Source organism: Leopardus geoffroyi, chromosome A3, assembly GCF_018350155.1.
Source record: "Leopardus geoffroyi isolate Oge1 chromosome A3, O.geoffroyi_Oge1_pat1.0, whole genome shotgun sequence".
NCBI classification, from domain to species: Eukaryota; Metazoa; Chordata; class Mammalia; order Carnivora; family Felidae; genus Leopardus; species Leopardus geoffroyi.
The window spans coordinates 26,878,046-26,897,811 of NC_059336.1; the positions used below are offsets into that span (position 1 = coordinate 26,878,046).

The 19,766-nt window shown below is 56.8% G+C and overlaps 2 protein-coding genes across 5 annotated transcripts; both read left to right on the forward strand.

Moving 5' to 3' along the window:
- Positions 1 to 10: 10 nt before the first annotated feature.
- Positions 11 to 12,813, forward strand: LOC123580328 (interferon regulatory factor 4-like). 4 transcript variants are annotated; one of them, XR_006703253.1, is made up of 8 exons: positions 19 to 2,573; positions 6,946 to 7,135; positions 7,449 to 7,549; positions 9,130 to 9,235; positions 9,354 to 9,419; positions 10,222 to 10,590; positions 11,205 to 11,303; positions 11,780 to 11,891. XR_006703253.1 is itself a non-coding variant. In XM_045444934.1 (8 exons), the coding sequence occupies exons 1-8, from the start codon at positions 2,343 to 2,345 to the stop codon at positions 11,912 to 11,914; spliced, it is 1,317 nt and encodes a 438-aa protein (XP_045300890.1). In that variant the 5' UTR covers positions 1,453 to 2,342; the 3' UTR covers positions 11,915 to 12,813. The 4 variants fall into 4 exon arrangements, 3 of the variants coding, with proteins under 3 accessions (XP_045300891.1, XP_045300889.1, XP_045300890.1); XM_045444934.1 differs by having other exon boundaries at positions 1,453 to 2,573; positions 11,185 to 11,303; positions 11,780 to 12,813; XM_045444933.1 differs by lacking the exons at positions 9,130 to 9,235; positions 9,354 to 9,419; positions 10,222 to 10,590; positions 11,205 to 11,303; positions 11,780 to 11,891 and adding exons at positions 7,822 to 7,960; positions 8,133 to 9,101 and having other exon boundaries at positions 17 to 2,573; positions 7,449 to 7,719.
- A 122-nt stretch (positions 12,814 to 12,935) lies between these two features.
- FOXS1 (forkhead box S1) lies at positions 12,936 to 15,821 on the forward strand. The gene has a single exon (XM_045444938.1). The coding sequence runs from the start codon at positions 14,564 to 14,566 to the stop codon at positions 15,554 to 15,556; it is 993 nt and encodes a 330-aa protein (XP_045300894.1). The 5' UTR covers positions 12,936 to 14,563; the 3' UTR covers positions 15,557 to 15,821.
- The last annotated feature ends 3,945 nt before the right edge of the window (positions 15,822 to 19,766 follow it).

The following is a 19,766-nucleotide window of genomic DNA, read 5'->3' on the forward strand; positions in this document are numbered from 1 at the left end:
CTGAGCTCCTCCTAATCATTCCGCAAGTGCGGGGGTGCAGAACTCTGCCGGGGGCTGGAGCCTGCCACCTCCCATAAGTTGCAGTGGGCAGGGCTGAACTCCGAGACTCCATGCGCTGCCCTGACCCCCCACCCCAACCCGTCCCTCGGAGCCCTGGCCTCCTGAAAAGGCCCCTGAACCCCTCCTTCTCCCTGAACCTCTTTCTTCCTCTGGGCCCTTCTCTTCCTCACCAGCTCCCTCCTCTTCCCTATTCACAGATCCTAGCTGGGAAGCCATAGGGGAGTGCCTTTTTCATGCCTGCCTGTTTACATGCATGAGTGCACTTAATCCTCGGGAGGAAACTGAGGCTCAGAAAGGGTAGGCAGCTTGCCTGAGGACAGCTAGAGTAGGTGAGGCTGGATTTGAACCTGGGCAGTCTGTGCCCTGTGGTGGTTGTTAAGAATCAGTTCCTTAGTGCCCATTTTAATTGGATTATTTGGGGCTTTTTGGTGGTAACTTGAATATGTTCTTTATATATTTTGGATATTAACTCCTTTTTGGATAGATCATTTGCAAATACCTTCTCCCACTAAGAGCCTGCCCACCTAGAGCTGAAAGCCCCAGGGCAGCCACTGAGGATAGAAGGCTTCAGGGCAACCCAAGAAAGCAGCAAACTGACCCCAAGGGTACACAGAGGTCATCCGAGCTGAGTTTTCCTAACCTAAAGGTTACTTTCAACTGGGGTTGAGAGGGGTCTGAAAAAACCCTGACCTAATAGCCACTTGTATGGGGTTCCTGTTATGCACCAAGCACTGTTCAGAGACTATGCACCAAGACTGTGTTCAGAGCTGTGGGGGAGGCCCAGATGCCAGTACTGGGAGTTCGAGGATGGATGAAATAATCCTCACCTGCTGCCCAACCTGCTCCTCAGGAAACAGGTTGGTGTCCAAGGTCACCAGCTAGCAAGTGGTGGGGCTGGGATTTGAATCCAAGCAGTCAGGCTGGGAAGTTGAGGGCACGCCATTCTCCTAGTTACTATGATTTTGCCACCCAGAAATATGAAGAGACTGACACACTTCAGTTTCGCACTTAGATGTCATCATTACCCTTGGATTCAATCCTATGAAATGCTTTGGGCCCCCCACTGGAGCCCTACAGTGAGTCTGAATCCTGGCCACACCCATAGAGGTGTCAGAACTGAGTGGCTGTTGGCATGTGAGAACAGAGGGGTGAGGAGCATAAAGAAGGCCCCCCTGACCCTCAAGGCGCCCATGAAGGACAGTGCTACCAGTCTCTGGTCAATGCTGACTGGGCATCCAGCTCTGTGCTCCCTCGGGGTTGAGTTTCCCCATGTGCACAGCAAAGGCTGCACTGCCTGACCTCTTTCAAATCGCACCCCACCCCCCTTTGGCAATTGAATGAAAGACACAAGCCCTGGAAAATGCATAGGCATGAAAAAATTTGCATACACTTTCTGCGGGGTTGGGTGGGGGTGTCCGTAAACCCCAGGCGTAAGCTGTTGGAAGGCAGTGTGGGGAACTGTTTAGGTTCCTGGGCTCTGGGGACACAGAGACACAGGTTCAGATCCTGACTGCCCCCACATACTAGTTCTATGACCCTGTTATAGAACCCAGAGGGCTTTCACCTCTCTGAGCCTTATTCTTCTTAATCATAAAATGCGTAATTATCACCTCACCATGCCGTTGTGAGAACCAACTGAGACCCTGCAGGAAAGGCTTTAGCCTGGCCAACACTGTAGTGAGGCATCAGCAGATGAGGACTTCCAATATTCAAGGAGCTATTTCTCCAAGGGTGACCCTTGGACCACCTGGATCAGAATCCCCTGGGAGAACTCGTTAAATGCAGATTACTGGGCTTCTTGCCCAGAAAGCCTGATTCTGCGGGTCTGGGATGGAGGCAACGAGTGTACATTTTAAACCAGTCTCTGCCTCTCAATTCTGATTGGAGTTAGTCTAAGAAGCACTATGGCTTTACAACCTCTACAGTCTAGGTCCCGTAGGCTGGGAAGAACAGAAAACAGGTGCACGGGCGGGGCAAGGGACGCCTCTGGGTGCCCGTCCACTCTGGGGATGGACATATCCCGGGCTACCCACCCCCTACCTTCCAATGGGTCTTGGCGTCTCACCGTGCCTCTGCCCCCTCGGCGCCGCCAGGCTACCACAGGGAGGGGCGAAAGGATAAGGCTTCCCGGGTGAGGGGGGCAGAAAGGAAAGCGAAACTTGTCTTTCCAGAGCTTTCACTTTCGCCGCCTCCGCGCGCCACCCAGGTGGCTTCGCGATCCACTGTCGCGCTGGGGTCCCGCTCTCCCCGGGACCTGGTCCCTCCGGCGCACGGAGGCTCGGATGGCCGGCGACCCCTGGCGGAAGGAGGAGGGGAAGGTCCCCGACGGCAGGCGACCGATGGCGGGGGCCGGGGGTCCCCAGCGCCTCCGCGACTGGCTGGTGGCGCAGATCGAGAGCGGGCGCTATGCGGGGTTGCGCTGGGAGGACGCAGGCAAGACCCTCTTCCGCATCCCCTGGAAACACGCGGCCCAGCAAGGCTACCAGGCGCAGCAGGACGCGGCGCTCTTCAGGGTAAGGGGGCGGGAGCCGCGGGACGCCGACCTGGAGCCACTCGCTCCCCTTATGCGCAGCGGTCTCTAGGTTGCGGTAGTGTTCCGCATATACGAGAGACCCTCTGACGCCCTCTTAAAACAGAATCAGCCAGAGCTGCAAGACTTGCCCCGTCCCCACCTCCCCCAAGGAGAGCTCTCCTCCCTCTCCACGGGGAAGTTAGATGCCACCCAAGGGGATTCCAACCCCCCCCCCCCCCCCCCCCCCCCCGCCAAACCAATCCCAGCAGTCTGAGGACATTTTCTGTGCTTCCCCATCCCAGTGACTGCCTCCAGGGATGCCCTCCCTCACTTGCTTCAGTCATCATTAACTTCCTCCAAACTGCCTCCTTCCTATCAACATTTCAACTCTGGAATCTCTCTTCCTGAGCAATAAGCAAGAGCCGCCACCACCCCAACCCCCACAGCCACCTGCAGCTTCCAATTCTCAGGCCTCCCCTCTCCTTTCATAGGATGAAGGGCCTGGAAAGAAGTTCCTGGTCATCAACTCCCTCACTCATAGCTCCCCATCCCCCCCCCTCATCTGGCTCCCCCCCACCCTTGCTAACGTCACTAGTTGCCAAATCCAAGGATGCCATCACCGTCATCTTTGATGCCTGGGTGAGTTTGGGCCTGGTGGACCCTTCTTCCTTGAAACGGTGGCACTTGGTTTCCAGAATCTGCCCCCATCAACCCCCTGCTCCGTTTTCCTCCTCCGACCTTGCCACTCCCCTTCCTCAGCATCCACCCACCCCCTCATCTTTTGGTGCTCTCAGCGCTGGCTCCAGGACCTCCCTGCTCATCTCCCTCTCCTCCTCCACACAGCCTTAGCATGAGCCCTACAGTTTCCAGCCTCCCCTCCAAGCCCCAGGTGTGCTGGTCTAACGGCCCCCGGAACTCTCAAACTCAGCGTATCCTCAGTACCACACTTGTCAGCTCGCCTCGACAAACTTCGGTGTTTCCCCAAGTGGAAGATGGCCCCGATTGTCACCCAGACCCCAGAACCAGGCACCTGACCCTGGCCTTTCCCCTCTCTTCCAATCTCATTGCACTCCATCACCAGGTCTGCTGGATCTTCCTACAAAAGCTTCTCTGCAATTGTCTGCTTGGACCCATTCCCACCATCTCTCAGCAGGACCATTGTGGGGTGACCTCACAGAGCTCCCTGCTTCCCCCTGCCTCTCAGCTCTCCCCTCAGTCATCCAGAGAGATCTTCCTAAATGTAAATCTTGCCTTGACACTCCCCTACTTAGAATCCTGCCATAGCTTCCCATTGCTCTTGTGATAAAGTCCCAACTCCTTACGGAGGCTTCAAAGCACCGCATGAACTGCTCCTCCCTGACCTCATCTCTCCCCACCCCGCCCTCCCCAGCTTTAGGCCTGGCCTGACAGTTCTTTCAGTTTCTAAATGCTTCATGTCTCTCTCACTATTAGACCTTTGCACTTGGTGTTGCTCCTACCTGGAACACCCTCTCCTCTCCCCCTACTCCCGGCCAACTCCCATGTGCTCAGCTTAAACATCCCCTCCAGAACCTTCCCTGATGCATTTGTCTGTTGAATGCATCTATCCAGCTCAATGGTTTCCCCCAGCCATCTCTGATTCCTTCTGCTTCCTCCACTGGAGGAACTTTCCCTGTGCATCGTAAGTGCCTTGTATGAGTCTGTCTTCTCTAGCAGACTGCCTCCAGCTACTCGAGGGGAATGACACTGAGTGCAGTGACTGGCCCACAGAGCTGTTGAACAGGTGGTTACATGGGCTGTTCAGAGAAGGGAGATTCTTTTTTTTTTTTTAATTTTTAAGTTTATTTATTCATTTTCAGAGAGACAGAGAGAGAGAGCAGGGGGAGGGGCAGAGAGAGAGAGAGAAATCCCAAGCAGGCTCCGCTGATGCATGTGTGGCTCGAACCCATGAAACGCGAGATCGTGACCTGAGCTGAAACCAAGAGTTGGTCGCTCAACCAACTGAGCCACCCAGGGGCCCCGGAGAGGAGAGAGATTCTGAGGGCTGCCCTCCCCTTCCCTCAATCCACCGCTGACCCACACAAGGGATCCCCTGGCTTCACACCTTCCTGTGCCCCTAAGCGCAGGGGATAAAGTTTGGCCTTTGAGAATCTCCGTGCTCCAGCTTCAATCTGTCTCTTCTTTCTTAGTTCCTCTTCCCCTTTCCCCACCACGGGCCCGTTGATCCTCATTAGTCATGGATTCCGCATTTGCCAGTTGGCGTATTCGTTAACATGTATTGGCAAGGCCAAAATCAATACTCAAGGCACTTCTGTGGCCCACAGGCATGTGCAGAATGGTGAAACATTTGAGCCCCCAGACACGCATGTTCCCAGCCGAGGCCGAACAAGGTTGCTCCAGGTGTGGGGGTCACAACGGCGAACACAACAAAGGCCCCTCTTTCATCGTGGTGATAGCACTCTGTGCCCTGTGCCCAGGCCAACTTTCAGTTATGTCCTTAATAGAATGAAAAACAAAACTGCAATAAATAAGCACTGACTGTGTGCCAGGCACCGTGCAAAGCACCTTATGTAGACCACTCATTCCATACCCCTCACAACCACACGAGGTTAGGTATTCTGGGCACCGTTTGCCGACAACAAAATCAAGCCTGAAAGCTCTCCCCACGGGCAAGTGGCACCAACACAGGCGCTGGCTTTTCTGTTTGGTGTCCGTTTCCCCACCGGGCCTGGAACCTCTGGGGGTAACGAGTGAATGGGATTCATCAGTTAAAACCCCCCAGCCCTGAATGTGACCAGGGCAAGTAATACATCTCCCACTGCCCTCCCCTGTGGCTCCTCTGCTCCAGCCACACCGGCCCTGCTTGCATCTGTCAGCCTCTTCCCACCTCAGGACCTTTGCACTTGCTGTCTTCTACCCAGACCACCCTCCCCCCAGTTCTTTGTCGGACTCCATCCTTTGCACTCAGGCTTCAGCTCAAATGCTACTTCCTTCTGGAGGCATTTCTGACAACCCTTCTAAAGTAGCCCTCATTTATTTATTTATTCATTTATTTAATGCCTCCACCACAAGAGTCACTCACTCTAATGTGTATAACGAATATCTTTGGTCTGCACAGTTTCTTGCAGAGTGGGCATTGATGTTTTGTGTGTGTTCTTACCATATACACTTCATGTGGTCTATAGATCTCATTCTGTGCCTTACTCTTTTTTTTTTTTTTTTTGCTCCGGATCATGCGCTGAAGACTTATTCTTGTTCCCTGTGCATCTAATTTATTGCTCCTAGATGCTTCTAGATGCTGCACAGACTCCCTGTTGGGTACCATGACACACACCCCCAGCCCGCTTTCCCAAGGGTGGATATGAGTTTGCTTTCCAGGACCAGAGTCAACGCTGTCGTGAATATCCTTGCCCGGGTCTCCTCATGAGCCTCTGTGAGCATTCCTTTGGAATCAGAAATTCTGCTCACAGGGTATATTTAGACTTCATTTGACTAGGCATGCCTGATTACCATCCAGAAGTTCTGCACCATCCCAGGCCCACCACCTTCTGTATCCCCACCACCTTCTGGCATTATCCAACTCACTAAATTTTGTCGGCTTGTGGGTGATAGCTCACATTTCTATTTGCATCTCTGTGACACTAATGAGTTTAAGTACATTCTCATATGCTCACGGGCTTCTGGTTTCCTCCTCCCTAAACCACCCGGGCTTGCCCTTTGATAAGAACTTTTTCTTTAGGGGATGCTCTCTGTTTCCTGTTGGTTTGCAAAGTTCCTTGTGTATTCTAAAATTAGCCCCTTGCCGGTTTCAGACATTGTAAATGTTTTGCCTTCTGGTCCCCGCCTTTGAAATTGTTGAGGATGCTATTCTCTGCCCCTACAAGAGTTTCTCCCACATTATCTTCCACGAGCTCCCAGTTTCTCCTCTAACCTTTGGTTTTCTAACCATCTGGCATCCACTCTGTATGTCGCAAGAGGTAAGGATTTAGTTTTCTGGTTTTCCAGGTAGCACATCACTGCCATTATTTTCTATCCCATCATCCTATTTTTAAAAATTGATCATAATCCATCACTTGAAATATAATGATTCCTGCTTGGCTGTCTGAAGCTGTTTTCTCTCATTAGACTTGAGTTCCTGGAGAGCAGGGACCACGTCAGTCTCGTTCCCCATTTGGTCTCCAGCTCCTGGCTCAGGCCTGGCGCACAGTAGGAGCTTGAGGAATATGGGTTGGAGGGAGGGGGGGAAGAACAGTGAAAAGGATGAAGGGGCAGAGAGACAGAGGCTTGGAGGGAGAGAGAGAAGGGTGAGAGGCACGGTACACCCTCATTCCTCCGCACGGCAGCAGCCCCCTCTTCCAGGCTATTCCTCCCCACGTGCCCCTGCTCGTTCCCAGGCCTGGGCCATACACAAGGGCAGGCACCTAGAGGGCATTGACAAGGAAGACCCCCCCACATGGAAGACCCGGCTCCGCTGTGCCCTCAACAAGAGTGCTGACTTCTGTGAGGTGCGTGAGCGCAGCCAGCTGGACATCTCCGACCCCTACAAGGTCTACCGGATTGTGTCCGGCAGTGCCCATGGCCCAGGTATGATCCTGCCCCTGGAGGTAGTGACCGAGGATGGCTCTCTGGGCAATAAGGACCCTACCCTGCCCATCTGTAAACTGGGAAACGGTGGGCTTATGGAGCTTAAACTCATGGGCTGGTAAACGCAGAAGGACCCATAGACCTTCTTGGTTTACCTTCCCATTAGAAGGGATTAGGAGGAAACTGAGGCCTGGAGAGAAGTGGGCCCTGCCTGGGATCATGCCATGAGCTGGGGTACTCTTGTGTGGGAGCTCCTCTGTTGGGGGCTCCCCTTGAGGCCCGGGAAACAACAGGCTGTTCTTGCTCTATCCAGTGGCCAGGACTTGCGCCCCGCCTGGGAAGAAGAACATCCTCCGGAGCCGGCAGGAGCCCCCTGGAGATGTGATGGAGCTGCTGGCCCACAGGACAGACCAGGCCAGTTGTCCTGCCAGCCCCTGCAGCCTTGCCAGCTCAGTCACCTCTGCCCTCGGTGCTCTCTGGCACTGTCGTCTGTCCTGTCCTCTTCTCCAGCTGCTGCCTCGTCACCATCCCTGTCTCTCCTGCCAGCTCGACCTCTTCTTACCTCTGCTCTACCTCTACTACCACCGGCCCCTTCCCTTCGCCTCCAACGCCCTCGGCCCCGCCGGCCCCTTCCCTTCGCCTCCAACGCCCTAGGCCCCGCCGGCCCCTTCCCTTCGCCTCCAACGCCCTCGGCCCCGCCGGCCCCTTCCCTTCGCCTCCAACGTCTGCGGCTCCACCGCCGGCTGCATCCGCCCTGTTTCCTCCAAACTCACCCCTCGCCCCTGTCATCCCTCGCGCCTCTGTCCCCACCTCTGTCACCTCTGTCCCCACCTCTGTCACCTCTGTCCCCTCACCTCTGCCACCTCTGTCCCCATGTCTGTCACCTCTGTCTCCATGTCTATCACCTCTGTCCCCATCTCTATCACTTCTGTCCCAACTCTATCATGTCTGTCCCCACCTCTGTCACCTCTGTCCCCTCATCCCTGCTACCTCTGTCCCCATGTCTATCACCTCTGTCCTCATCTTTATCACTTCTGTCCCCATCTCTAACACCTCTGTCCTCACCTCTGTCACCTCTGTCCCCTCATCTCTGCCACCTCTGTCCCCATGTCTGTCACCTCTGTCTCCATGTCTATCACCTCTGTCCCCATCTCTATCACTTCTGTCCCAACTCTATCATGTCTGTCCCCACCTCTGTCACCTCTGTCCCCTCATCTCTGCCACCTCTGTCCCCATGTCTATCACTTCTGTCTCCATCTCTGTCACCTCTGTCCCCATCTCTATCACCTCTGTCCTCACCTCTGTCACCTCTGTCCTCTCATCTCTGCCACCTCTGTCCCATGTCTATCACCTCTGTCTCCATCTCTGTCACCTCTGTCCCCATCTCTATCATGTCTGTCCTCTAATCTCTGCCACCTCTGTCCCCATCTCCATCACCTCTGTCCCCACCTCTGTCACCTCTGTCCCCTCATCTCTGCCACCTGTCCCCATGTCTATCACCTCTGTCCCCATCTCTATCACTTCTGTCCCAACTCTATCATGTCTGTCCCCACCTCTGTCACCTCTGTCCCCTCATCTCTGCCCATCTCTGTCCCATGTTTATCACCTCTGTCCCCATCTCTATCATGTCTGTCCTCTAATCTCTGCCACCTCTGTGCCCATCTCTATCGCCTCTGTCCCCATCTCTATCACTTCTGTCCCCATCTCTGCCACCTCTGTCCCCATCTCTATCACCTCGGTCCCCTACCTGCTCACTCTGCCCTCATATGTCTCTCCCTAGCACAGTGAGCTTCACCTCTGACTCCATAACCTCCATCGACTCTCTTTACTTCTATGAGGGAAAGGGTCTTGAGCTCTGAAACCTCAAAGTCTCTATCAACCCCACTGGCCTCAGTCTGCCCAGACTTCCCTCTGCCCCAGTGAGCACAGTCTGGGAACTCCGGTGACCCACAGTCTCCTCTCCCACCCTCATGACCCTCTCTCCCAATGGCCAGGATGGCTCCAGATCAACCACAGAGGATAAGGACAAGGAGGGCCCCGCCAGGCTGGCCCAGCAGGGCTCCCTGCCACCAGCTGTCCCAGGCCCTCTGGCTGACCACAGTAAGGACCGGATCTCCTCGCCTGCCCTTACTTCCTCCCTGGCCTCCTCCAGGATCTTGATTCAGGGGTCGAGGGACCCAGGGCAAGTTGTGCCTGGCTGCTTCCCCTCCTTCCCTAGGGTACCAGGCGCAGGACCCCACACACCGCTGGAGCCCATCACCCTCTGAGGACTTCAGCAACCCCGGTAAGGAATCTGAAGGCCTTCCCCTCAGGCAGGTGCCCAGAAGTGGGGAGGGCCAAGGGGTGAGGCCAACTAGGCCCCTTCACCCAAAGCACCCAGCCCGGATAACAACAGCTCATGTTCGCTGAGGGCTCAGTTTATGCCAGGCATCTTTCTAAGCTCTCCCCACAGCCTGTGAGATAGATACTGCCATCGTCCCCACTTTACAGATGCAGAAACGCACTCCAAGGTTAAGAACCTTGCCCCAAATCAGACAGTGAGGAGTCCTGGGAAGGTTACTGTGGGGTCACAGCTGCTAAGTAGCAGTGAGGGGATCAGAATGCAAAGGCCTGGCTGCAGACCCCCCAGCCTTAACCATTGAGCATCCCACTGGCCCCTCGTATGGAGTGTTGTTTCTATCAGCATTAAACTGTTTGCTGGGAAGAAGCTCCTAGACTACCAGCGGTTAGGACTGGAAAGGCCCCAGTGTCCTGGTACATTGCCCCAGGTGTACCATGTAGATGGCCATGTAGTTGTACCCCAGTAGATGGCCCCTGTGCTTTTGACCGTGGAGCTCGAGCTACCAGTTCATTTATACTGGAAGCTGCTGCTATTTAACTGGTGCCAGTCCTACTACTGCTAATACTAGAATCATCATCATCATTTATCCGGAGGGAGCACCAAAACTTCCCCAGGTGTGGGCCAGAGGGACCTGGGGGGGGGGAGGGCTCCCCTGCCCTGTTGGCGCGGGGGAGGGGGAGGGGAGTAGGGCGTGCGGTGCCGGGCGCCTCCAACGCCCGGCGCGCCCCCTCTGCCCGCCCCGCAGATTGCTGGCTGCACGTGCGGCTGTTCTACGGCGCGGAGCTGGTGCGGGAGGCCACCTCGCGCACGGCCGAGGGCTGCCGCCTGAGCCCCGAGGCAGCCAACGCAGCCGAGCGCCTGCTGGGGCCGCCACCGCGCGTCGCGCAGGTCGGCTTCCCGGAGCCGCCGCCCGGCGCCCGCGTGCTGCAGCGCCTGCTGGGACACCTGGAACGCGGCGTGCTGCTGTGGGTGGCCCCCGAGGGCGTGTTCGCCAAGCGCCTGTGCCGGGGCCGCGTGTACTGGCGCGGCCCGCTCGCCCCGCACCGCGCGCAGCCCAACAAGCTGGAGCGCGAGCGCACCTGCCAGCTGCTCGACACGCGCCGCTTCCTCGAGGGTAAGAGCGCGACGGTGGGGCCGCGGGCAGCTTGGGACAGAGTGGCTGGGCAGAAGGGGCGTGGACAGCGGCGAGTGGGCACACAGGATGTGAGCGCAGGGGAATGGGATTCTGGGCTTGGGATGGGCATTGAAACAAGGGATGTGACACATAAGCACTGGGAGTGGGAACGAATTATAGGCGGGGTGGGGGGGGGGGACTTGGGCACAGATGTGGACATAGGCTTATGGGGAATGTAGGCACGGGGCGGTTTGGGGCATTGGGTGTGGGGCATAAGCATAAGACTTGGGCACATGTATTGGCATAGGGCGCAAAGCACAGGCTGGGCACTGGGCACAAGACAGGCACAGGTGAATGGCAGTGGGCATGGGGTGGGCATAAATGTGTGACAGTGAGCACAGGAGCACAAGGCACAGGGCATGAGCACTGGAAGTGGGCACAAACGTGGGACATGAGGCGGGTATAGGGACGAGGAAGTGGGCACAGGGCATGGGCACACAATGGGAATGAGGCCTTATAGGACATGGCCATGGGATATGAGCGCAAGGTGGGCACTAGGTGGGATTCCCAAGCCTCCAGTCTTGGTCCCTGTAGAACTGCGCGCCCACCTGCAGGATGGCCACCAGGAACCTGAGTACCAGATCCGTCTGTGCTTTGGTGAGGAGTACCCAGGGCCCCCAGACCAGCCCGAGGAGCGACTCGTCATGGCCCACGTGAGTCACCTCCAGCGAAGAATCACACCTTCCAGTCGCCTCCAAACAGCCCCTTACTGATTTCCTCCAGTCCTCAGCTCCTGACCTGATGACCCTCTGATCTGTAAGACCCTGCATGTAAAATGCCGGTGGGGTGGGGCGCCCGGAGGTCGGCTCTGTCGGTTAAAGCGATAGAATTCAGCTCAGATCAAGATCTTACAGTTCATGAGTTGGAGCCCCACATCAGGCTCTCCGCTGTCTGCATGGAGCCTGCTTCAGATCCTCTGTCTCCCTTTCTCTCTCTCTCTCTGCCCCTCTCTCGTTCTTGCACGCTCCTTCTACCTGTCTCTCTCAAAAATAAATAAACACTAAAAAAAATAATGAAATGCCGGTGGGGTCAGGACTGACACTAGGTCTATGACTTCCCACTGGAATGTAGGGGGCGCTAACGGAAACAGTTGGCTCTTTGCTCCCCCCCGCCCCCACGCCCCCTGCAGGTGGAGCCCGTTTTCGCCCGCGAGCTCTTCCTGCGCTGGAAGCGCCACTACCATGGTGCCACGGCCAAGGCGGGTCCCCAGCCCCGCATCTCCGATGGTATCACTCACCTGCTGCCACAGCTGAGTCAGCACTAAGGGGTCACTAACTCCCCTCCTCCCCTCCGAAGTCAGCACCTCCCCACCAGCGGACCCCATCCCAGACCTGCCCAAAGAGCCAGTGGACTTGGGACTGCCCCCCACTCATCGCCCAGGTCGGTGGGGACAGCGGAAGCAGATCCCTGCCCTTCAACCTCCCCGCCGCAGAGACGCAGCCCTGGAACGCGGCGCGTGGGCAGACGGCAAGCAGCTGGGCCTGGGAAATCAGGAGGAAACCAAACTCGACCTTGAGGTTCTGGAAACAGCAGTTACGGCAGAAACAAGACTTCATTTCTTGTTGAGAGCACAAGAGGTCTGCAGTGGTCTGCTTGAGTGCCCATTTTACCTGCAACTGATTCATTAGAAAGTTTGCTTCAAGTTGGGATTACCAGTTAGATCCTTAGGGATTAGCATGAAGCCAGACAGTAACAGAATTGCCTGGCCTCTGAGAGGTTCTGAGTTTCCAGAACCTTCCTCCCACCTACCATTGGTCTGTATTCTTATGTGGCCGGGGAGGGGTCCCACAGCAGAAAACTTGGCCTGAATGGGGCGGGGGTGGGGGTGGGGGGCTGATGACTGAACCATCGGCACCAGTAGATAACCATCTTTGGGGAAACTGACCCAGACCCCTAAACACAGCAGTAAGGCAGAAGGCAAAGTTGGAGGCAGGGGTCCAGTCCCTCCCCCAAGCCCCGCTGATTTTTGCAAACGGCAGTTTGTAGGCAGTCCTTGAGAATTGGGAGGGAACCCCATCAACCATAAAGGCAATTGATCCTGCCTTGTCAGTAAAGTCACTTTCTGCCCCAGATATCAGACCTTTTTTCCTTTTTTGATTTCTGACTTTATAGGGATTCTCCTACAGATGGCAACATAATAAATCTCTTTTAGTGATACATTAATAAGCCACTTTTATGGAGGGAGTGAGCTGTATGCTTCAACAAAGGACAGAAATCAGCCGGATCACTGGTTTTTATTCATTGGACAAATGTTGGTTGAGCACCTACTCTGTTCCAGGCCAGTACTAGACAAAACAGCATGTCCCTACTCTCTTGGGGTCCATAGCCTGTTTTCCGGGGGGGGGGGGGGCAGTGACTGTCCTCTATTCCTGCTCCTCTTCTATAGAAGGGGTCATGTTAAGGAGTTATAGAATCCTAGATTCAAACCTGGATTCAGATCTCAGGTTTGTCATTCACTAGTTGTGTGACCTCAGGCAAGTCACTTAACTTTTCTGAGGCTTAGATTCCCCATCTATTCAAAAGAAACCACAAAGGCCTTTGGAGCAAGGTTGGTAAATGCAAGGAGTAAATGCAGAGAGGGAAGTTGAGCTGTCAGGAGGCTGACTTGGAGAGTGGCACACAGTAGGTATCCTCTGACTTGGTTACTTATGGATGGGAGAGCATGGAGAGCATCCTTAAGATTGGATCCTGACTGTTCTAGGCTTTGCTGGTGCAAGGCTGCAGCTGGTGGGGAGCCTCAGTCCAAAGTGACATTCCTGAGCCAGGTCTAAACCCCGACTCTGTGCTAAACTCCTGGAGGCTGCTGGATTCCGTGTAAGGGGGCGTGTTACATCCTCACCACAGTATGGACAGCTGAAGAGTCGCCAGCTCCAGTTTAGAGATGAGAAACTGAGGCTCAGCCAGGGTCAGGGACTTGCTTGAAATGCCTCTTGGAGGTGGGCAGGGGTGGTGGGGGGAGGTCTCTGCCTAGATGGCCGTCCTCTCCACAGCGGTCACTAGAGGGCGCCAGAGCTCAGAATACTGGGTTTGGCGGTTCCCCTCGCCTCCATGGGGCCGCGCCCCTCACACACCCCGGAGCTAGGAGGGCAGCAGTATTGTGACCTCAAGGGCTGTGCACTGCCGGGAGAGGGGGGCGGGTCTGGGGCAGGGAGAAAGGAGACCCCAGGCCCGGAAGGAGAAGGAGAGGGGAAAAGGGGAGCTGGAGGCGGGGACTTGAGGGCCCCTGGGGCTTTTCTCACAGGACTCCCAGTTCTCTAGATCAGCCCCTTTGATTCTGCCTCCTGTCTCTCTCATCAGTGCATCTCTCTCTGTCTCTCTGCCCTACACATCTTGTGTCTGTGTCTGTGTCTGTGTCTCTTGCTCTTTCACTCTGTCTCTGTAGCTTTATTTGTTTCAGTGACTCTGTCTCCATATAGCGTGTGCGCGCGCGTGCGTGTCTGGCTCTGTCTGTTCTTTCTGTCTCTGTCTTACCTTCGTCTCTCTAGGTATGTCTCTGCCTCTGTCTCGCTGTGTGCGTCACTGTTTCTCTTGTTATGTCTTTACCTCTCTGTGTCTTTCTCTCTGTTTTTAACTGCCTCTGTCTCTTTCTGTTTCTGTCTCTCGCTCGGTTTGCATGTCCTGTCCCTTGCAGCCACCGCCCCCCCCCCCCCCCAGCACATGTGGGCTGAGGGTCTCAGTCCCTTCCCTCCTATCTCCTCACCCCTGGCAGCTGTGCAGTTTCCCAGTCCTGGCCTCCCTGCCCGCCCCTCTTGGGCCTTAGGGGAGCGGGGTGAGGGAGGAAGGGAGGGCAGCCTGGTGGGCCCACCCCTTTTTGCCTTTCCAGGCTGGGAGGCTGGGCCAGTGAGCCTTTTAACCAGCCTTGGATGCAGTGCCTGGCCCCTCTGTGGTCCCAGCCGCCGCCAGCCCGGCCAGCATGCAGCAACAGCCCCTGCCTGGGCCCTTGGCCCCTGCGGCTGAGCCGACCAAGCCTCCCTACAGCTACATAGCTCTGATTGCCATGGCCATCCAGAGCTCCCCAGGACAGCGGGCCACACTCAGCGGCATTTACCGCTACATCATGGGCCGCTTCGCCTTCTATCGCCACAACCGGCCCGGCTGGCAGAACAGCATCCGCCACAACCTGTCACTCAATGAGTGCTTTGTCAAGGTGCCCCGTGATGACCGCAAGCCAGGCAAGGGCAGCTATTGGACACTGGACCCCGACTGCCACGACATGTTTGAGCACGGCAGCTTCCTGCGCCGACGCCGACGCTTCACCCGGCGAGCAGGTGCCGAGGGAGCCAAGGGCCCTGCCAAGGCACGCCGTGGACCCCTCAGAGTGACCAGCCAGGATCCGGGAGTCCCCGACGCCACAACTGGCAGGCAGTGCCCGTTCCTGCCGGAGCTGCCAGAGCCCAAGGGCCTAAGCTTCGGGGGTCTGGTGGGGGCCTTGCCAGCTACCGTGTGCCCTGCAACCACTGACGCCAGGCCTCGGCCACCCATGGAGCCCAAAGAGATGCCTGCACCTAAGCCTGCAGGCCCGGGGGAGCTCCCTGTGGCCCCCTCGTCTTCCCCGTGCCCAGCATATGGCTTTCCTGCTGGCTTCTCTGAGGCTGAGGGTTTCAGTAAGGCCCCTACGCCCATCTTGACCCCAGAGGCGGGCGTTGGGAGCAGCTACCAGTGCCGGCTGCAGGCACTGAATTTCTGCATGGGGACTGACCCAGGCCTTGAACACCTCTTGGCCTCAGCAGTCCCCTCTCCTGCACCACCTACTCCTCCAGCCTCAGTCCGGGCCCCGCTGCCCCTGCCAGCTGACCCCAAGGAACCTTGGGTTGCAGGCAGCTTCTCTGTCCAGGGAGGTTCCAGCTACCCATTGGGGCTGACCCCCTGCCTATACCGGACACCAGGAATGTTCTTCTTTGAGTGAAGCCAGCCCGGCCTCGGGCAGTCCCTGCAGGGCCCCTGCCAACTGCACCCTCCAGGGTGAGCCTGACTCTAGGATCTGGGGCACTCTCAAGGGACCCGGGCCTGGCAAGCCAACGACAGCTGGGACAGGAAGCCAAGATTGGAGTAGCGAACACGCAGCCAGGCCCCAGGGCCTCTGGACAGACTTGAGGGAGAGGGGAGGCAGGGCCCCCGTGGGATTTACTCTGTGGCTCTCAGGGCCAATAAAAGCAGTATGATGATGGTCAGCCTGCTGGATGGTTGGGGACTGAGGGCTGGGACGCCTGGCTCTGTGTGTGGTGGCTGTGGTTGTGGGGTTGTGGGGCAGAGTCAAGGGATCCTGGGTGGAAATGTCCCATATGAGGCTTTCTCTTGCTGGGGACTTTCTCAGGGAGTTTCCCAGGAAAGTGGAGGAAGGGGGAGCAGGGAATAGGGAAGAGAGAAAAGGAGTGTAGCCAAGAGATACCAGGCAGGGGGTGAAGATGGGCTGGCCTGAGGGGCTGATTCTCCAGCCCCAAACTCTGTGACTCAGCACCCCCCCATTATCAGTGGTCATAATAACTGTGACCATTTGTGGCATTTATTCTGCCGTGGGCTTGTGTATATCCTTTCCCCAGACCCTATGCAATTCAGGATGTTATCCCCATTTTCCAGTGGTGGAAACTGAGGCTCAGAGAGTTCGGGGCTCATTAGCTCCAACCCCAGATGGCAAATAAGTGGCTATGCCCCCAGCCCCTGACCCGCAGTGAGGAAGCAGGGGTGGCACATGGAAGGAGAGCTGGTGGTGACCCCCAGGGTGGGAGAGGCTTTTCTGGAATCCTGGAATGCCAACACCAACAAGGCACCCTTGCCCCTTTGCACAGACAGGGAGCCCAAGGCTCAAAAAGGCAGACCCCAGTCCCTTTGCATTTTCCACATGAATGGGGGACCTCCCTGAGCCCCCAGCTCTCCAAGGCCCCCTGATGACTCTTTAAGAAAGCATTTCTCTTATGCGGGAAGTGTGACTGTCCTGGATACAGATCAGAAGTGACTGAGCCCTGACTTTTGGCCTCCTCTGGCCGTCCCCCTCGGCAGAAGCAAAAGACGTGGGTATATTCGTGGCCCCTATCAGAGGAACAGACTCAGGGACCTGAAACCTCAGTGTCCCCACACCCTTCAATACCAGCGTTGCTGAGGCACAGGGCTTCCTTGTGGAGCCTCAATGCCCCATCTGGATCCTGGGTATAGGGAGAAAAGAGAGAGGCCAAGGATGCTGGGGAAACCCCCTTTCTGGCATTTGTTGTAGGGGCTTTGAGGGTCTTCTGTCCCACGAGATGACACCCAGGGGTCCAGAGACCCTTTGGTCGGGCAGGCGGCACAGTGCCTCCAGAGGCCCTCACTCGGGCAGGCAGCCATGCTGATTTCAGTCTCTGCTGCTCCGTCCTCCCTCAGCAGGTCCCCTGGGGCCAGGGAGGAAGCGAGCCTGGCTGGACAGTCCCTACTGTCTGGTTCCCACAGACTCCAGAGCCGCCAGGGTGGAGGGGGGCCCTGCAGGGTGGGGGCTCACTGTGACCGGAAGGGGTTGGGAAAATGCCTGGCCAGCTGTGGGGGCCCTCCCCACCACGTGCGCGGGACCCCAGCCTGGAGTCCATCTAGCAATGGGGAGAAGGAGAGAGGGTTTGTTCTGTCTCGTCACGTCTAGGCAGCCTCATGGGTGAGGAGTAGGGGGAAGTCCTGGGTGTGCAAGGCATGGGTGAGGAGAGGGGAAGGAGGCACTTGTGTGGGTTTGTTCTGAGGTGTGTGTGTGTGTGTGTGTGTGTGTGTAATGCGCAAACAGTTACAGAGACAGGGACAAACAGATTCAGGGGGGTAAGAGTTCTTTTTCAGTTGGGTCAGGGAAAGAGGCCTCTGCCGGGCACTGTTCCCTGTGGTGCATTCCTGTGGAGACCTGGTGACCCCAGTCCCTTCCCAGCTTGTGTCCTGAACTAGTAGGAAGATGGGGAGGCTGGCCCAACGGCGGGGAGCCCCGGCCTCTGCATCCTGCTCCAGCCATCCTCTGAGGAGGTTAGCATCTGAACTGGGGTCGGGGGCCGGGGGTGTGCCTGGGGAGAACATGCAAAAAAGGCTCAACCACACCCTGGTGCACAAATCCGCTAGGGGCACGAACCCTCTCTCCACGTCCCTCTCTGACCCCCAACATAGTCAAGAAGTGAAGACAGGCCCCTCTGCTCCAATCCCCAAGCAGGACCCGGGGCTCAGTGCCTGCCTTGGACTCCCTCTATGATTCTGGAAGTGTGCCCATCACTCTGGGTCCTGATTTTACTTCCTTTGCCCAGTGGGGGCTGGAGTAAGGGCAGCCTGACTCTGAGTCTGCGTCCCAGGGGAGGGTCCGCATGGGAGACTGCCTGAAAGGGATCCCATCTCCAGAGGTGTTGGACCAGGAGGCCCAGACACCATGATCTCATGTTGCCCTCTGCTTGCTGCCCAGCCGGAGGACCCCACCCACTGGGCCTCCTGCCCTCACATTCTTTCCATGACCAACAGACGCCCTGTGCTCCTGCCTGGCCACCCCCACCTGGAGGAGCGGACAGTGCTTAGCAGAGATCCAGAATGCCTACGCGGGGGCCAACCCAGAGAGAGCACCTCAGTACAGATGACCCAGACCCAGGCCAGAGAAGGCAAGTGATGTGCCCAAGGCCACGCAGCAAAGCAGGAGCAGGTAACCCCTCTGCTGCCTTAACTGTATAGCTCTTGGCGGACAGGGGCTGTCCCATGTGACTCTGCTTAAGGGACCCTCCTTCCTGGAGGCTTGTCTGTCTCCAGAAGGGGATCCCGACCCCTTCCCCTCTTTCCCAGCAGGTCAGAGTGGGGAAGGGTGCCCAGTTGCCTTGCAGAGGCAGGCTAAATCAAATTCTGAAATGGTAGAATCAGTGGTATTTAAGAATATTCCAGAGCTTTTAATCACAGCAGCTTAGATTCTTGGAATATCAGTGCTGAAAGGGCGTGTCCTGCCCAATTTCTGAATCCCTTCTATACCAAGAAGTGCATGTCACGTGGGGTTCCAGGAAAGGGGAGCCCACTGCCTTCAGAGGCCACCCCTTCCCGCCCAAGTCTGGCAGCTCTGAGGGGCTTTCAGGAAGTTCTTCACCTGCTGGTTCTCCGGTCTCTGCTCTCCCTGCCCCCAGGGAAGCCCGCCACCCCCACCCGCAGGGCCGGGCCTTCCTCAGACTCCTCCACCCTCCACATTTTATCTCCCCGCCTCTTTCGCCCACCCGCTTCCTTCCCCGGTTTATGGCATTCCACTGTCCAGAGCTCAACGCTCCCCACACCCCAGACAGCGCCTGAGCCAGGGGCCCGGAGACCCTGTCCTGATGAGGGCGGGCCACTCTGAGGCTGCCACATTGATGAGGACAAAGGGGGAGGTTGGGCCGGCCAGCCTGTCATGTCTGCCTGCAGCGAGTATACGGAACCTTGCGATCCAGTCTTCAGCCAAAACAGGCTGTCCCAACACAGGCTCCCATCACTCCCGAAGGCCAGGCTGCCAGGGGCTAAAAGCAGGAGCTCTGGAGCCCAACTGGCTGGGTTCACATCCCAGCTCTGTCACTTCCTTGCTGTGCAACTTTGAGCAAGTGGACTTGCCTCTCTGAGAACCACTTTGTTCATTCGTAACCTGGGGGTAATGATTTCAGCCCCCAGGACTGGTATGTGCAAAGCCTCATCCTACATACCATGATTACAATTCAGCCAACAAGAATGACATCAGAAGTTAAGACAGCCCCACTGAAGGGCCTGGTGGCCTCAGCCCGGTCTGTCTGCCCCTTCCTTTGCTGGGGTTGGGGGCGGGGGGGAGGGCAAACTTCTGTCCCCGGACATCCGGAGGTGCCTAATCCCTACTCCCTCCGCACTGGTTAACTGGGTGGTGACAGGGAGGCAGCTGGTGGGGCCAAAGGAAGTGGTTCCAGGCTAAAAACAGGCCATTTAGTCACACAGCCAGAATCCTGCGTGGTGGCCCCTGGAAAGCCAAGGGCTGCCTCCTCCTGACCACAGCCCTCAGGGAGCCCTGATCTGTTTTGGATACAAATGAGAGGCTGACCCTCCTGCTCCTGAAGACAGCCAACTCACTGGTGAGTGTTGTTTCCACTTCTAGGCCCTTACGCTGGCCGTCCCCTCCACCTGGCACGCTCACTCCCCACGGGCTGACCTCTCAACATCCA

Coding starts and splice junctions, on each gene's coding strand:
- FOXS1 (XM_045444938.1), top strand. CDS start 14,564: ATGCAGCAACAGCCCCTGCCTGGGCCCTTGGCCCCTGCGGCTGAGCCG.
- LOC123580328 (XM_045444933.1), top strand. CDS start 2,343: ATGGCCGGCGACCCCTGGCGGAAGGAGGAGGGGAAGGTCCCCGACGGC. Junction 7,136..7,448: donor CGGCAGTGCCCATGGCCCAG/GTATGATCCTGC, acceptor TGCTCTATCCAG/TGGCCAGGACTTGCGCCCCG. Junction 7,961..8,132: donor CCCACCTCTGTCACCTCTGT/CCCCACCTCTGT, acceptor GCTACCTCTGTC/CCCATGTCTATCACCTCTGT.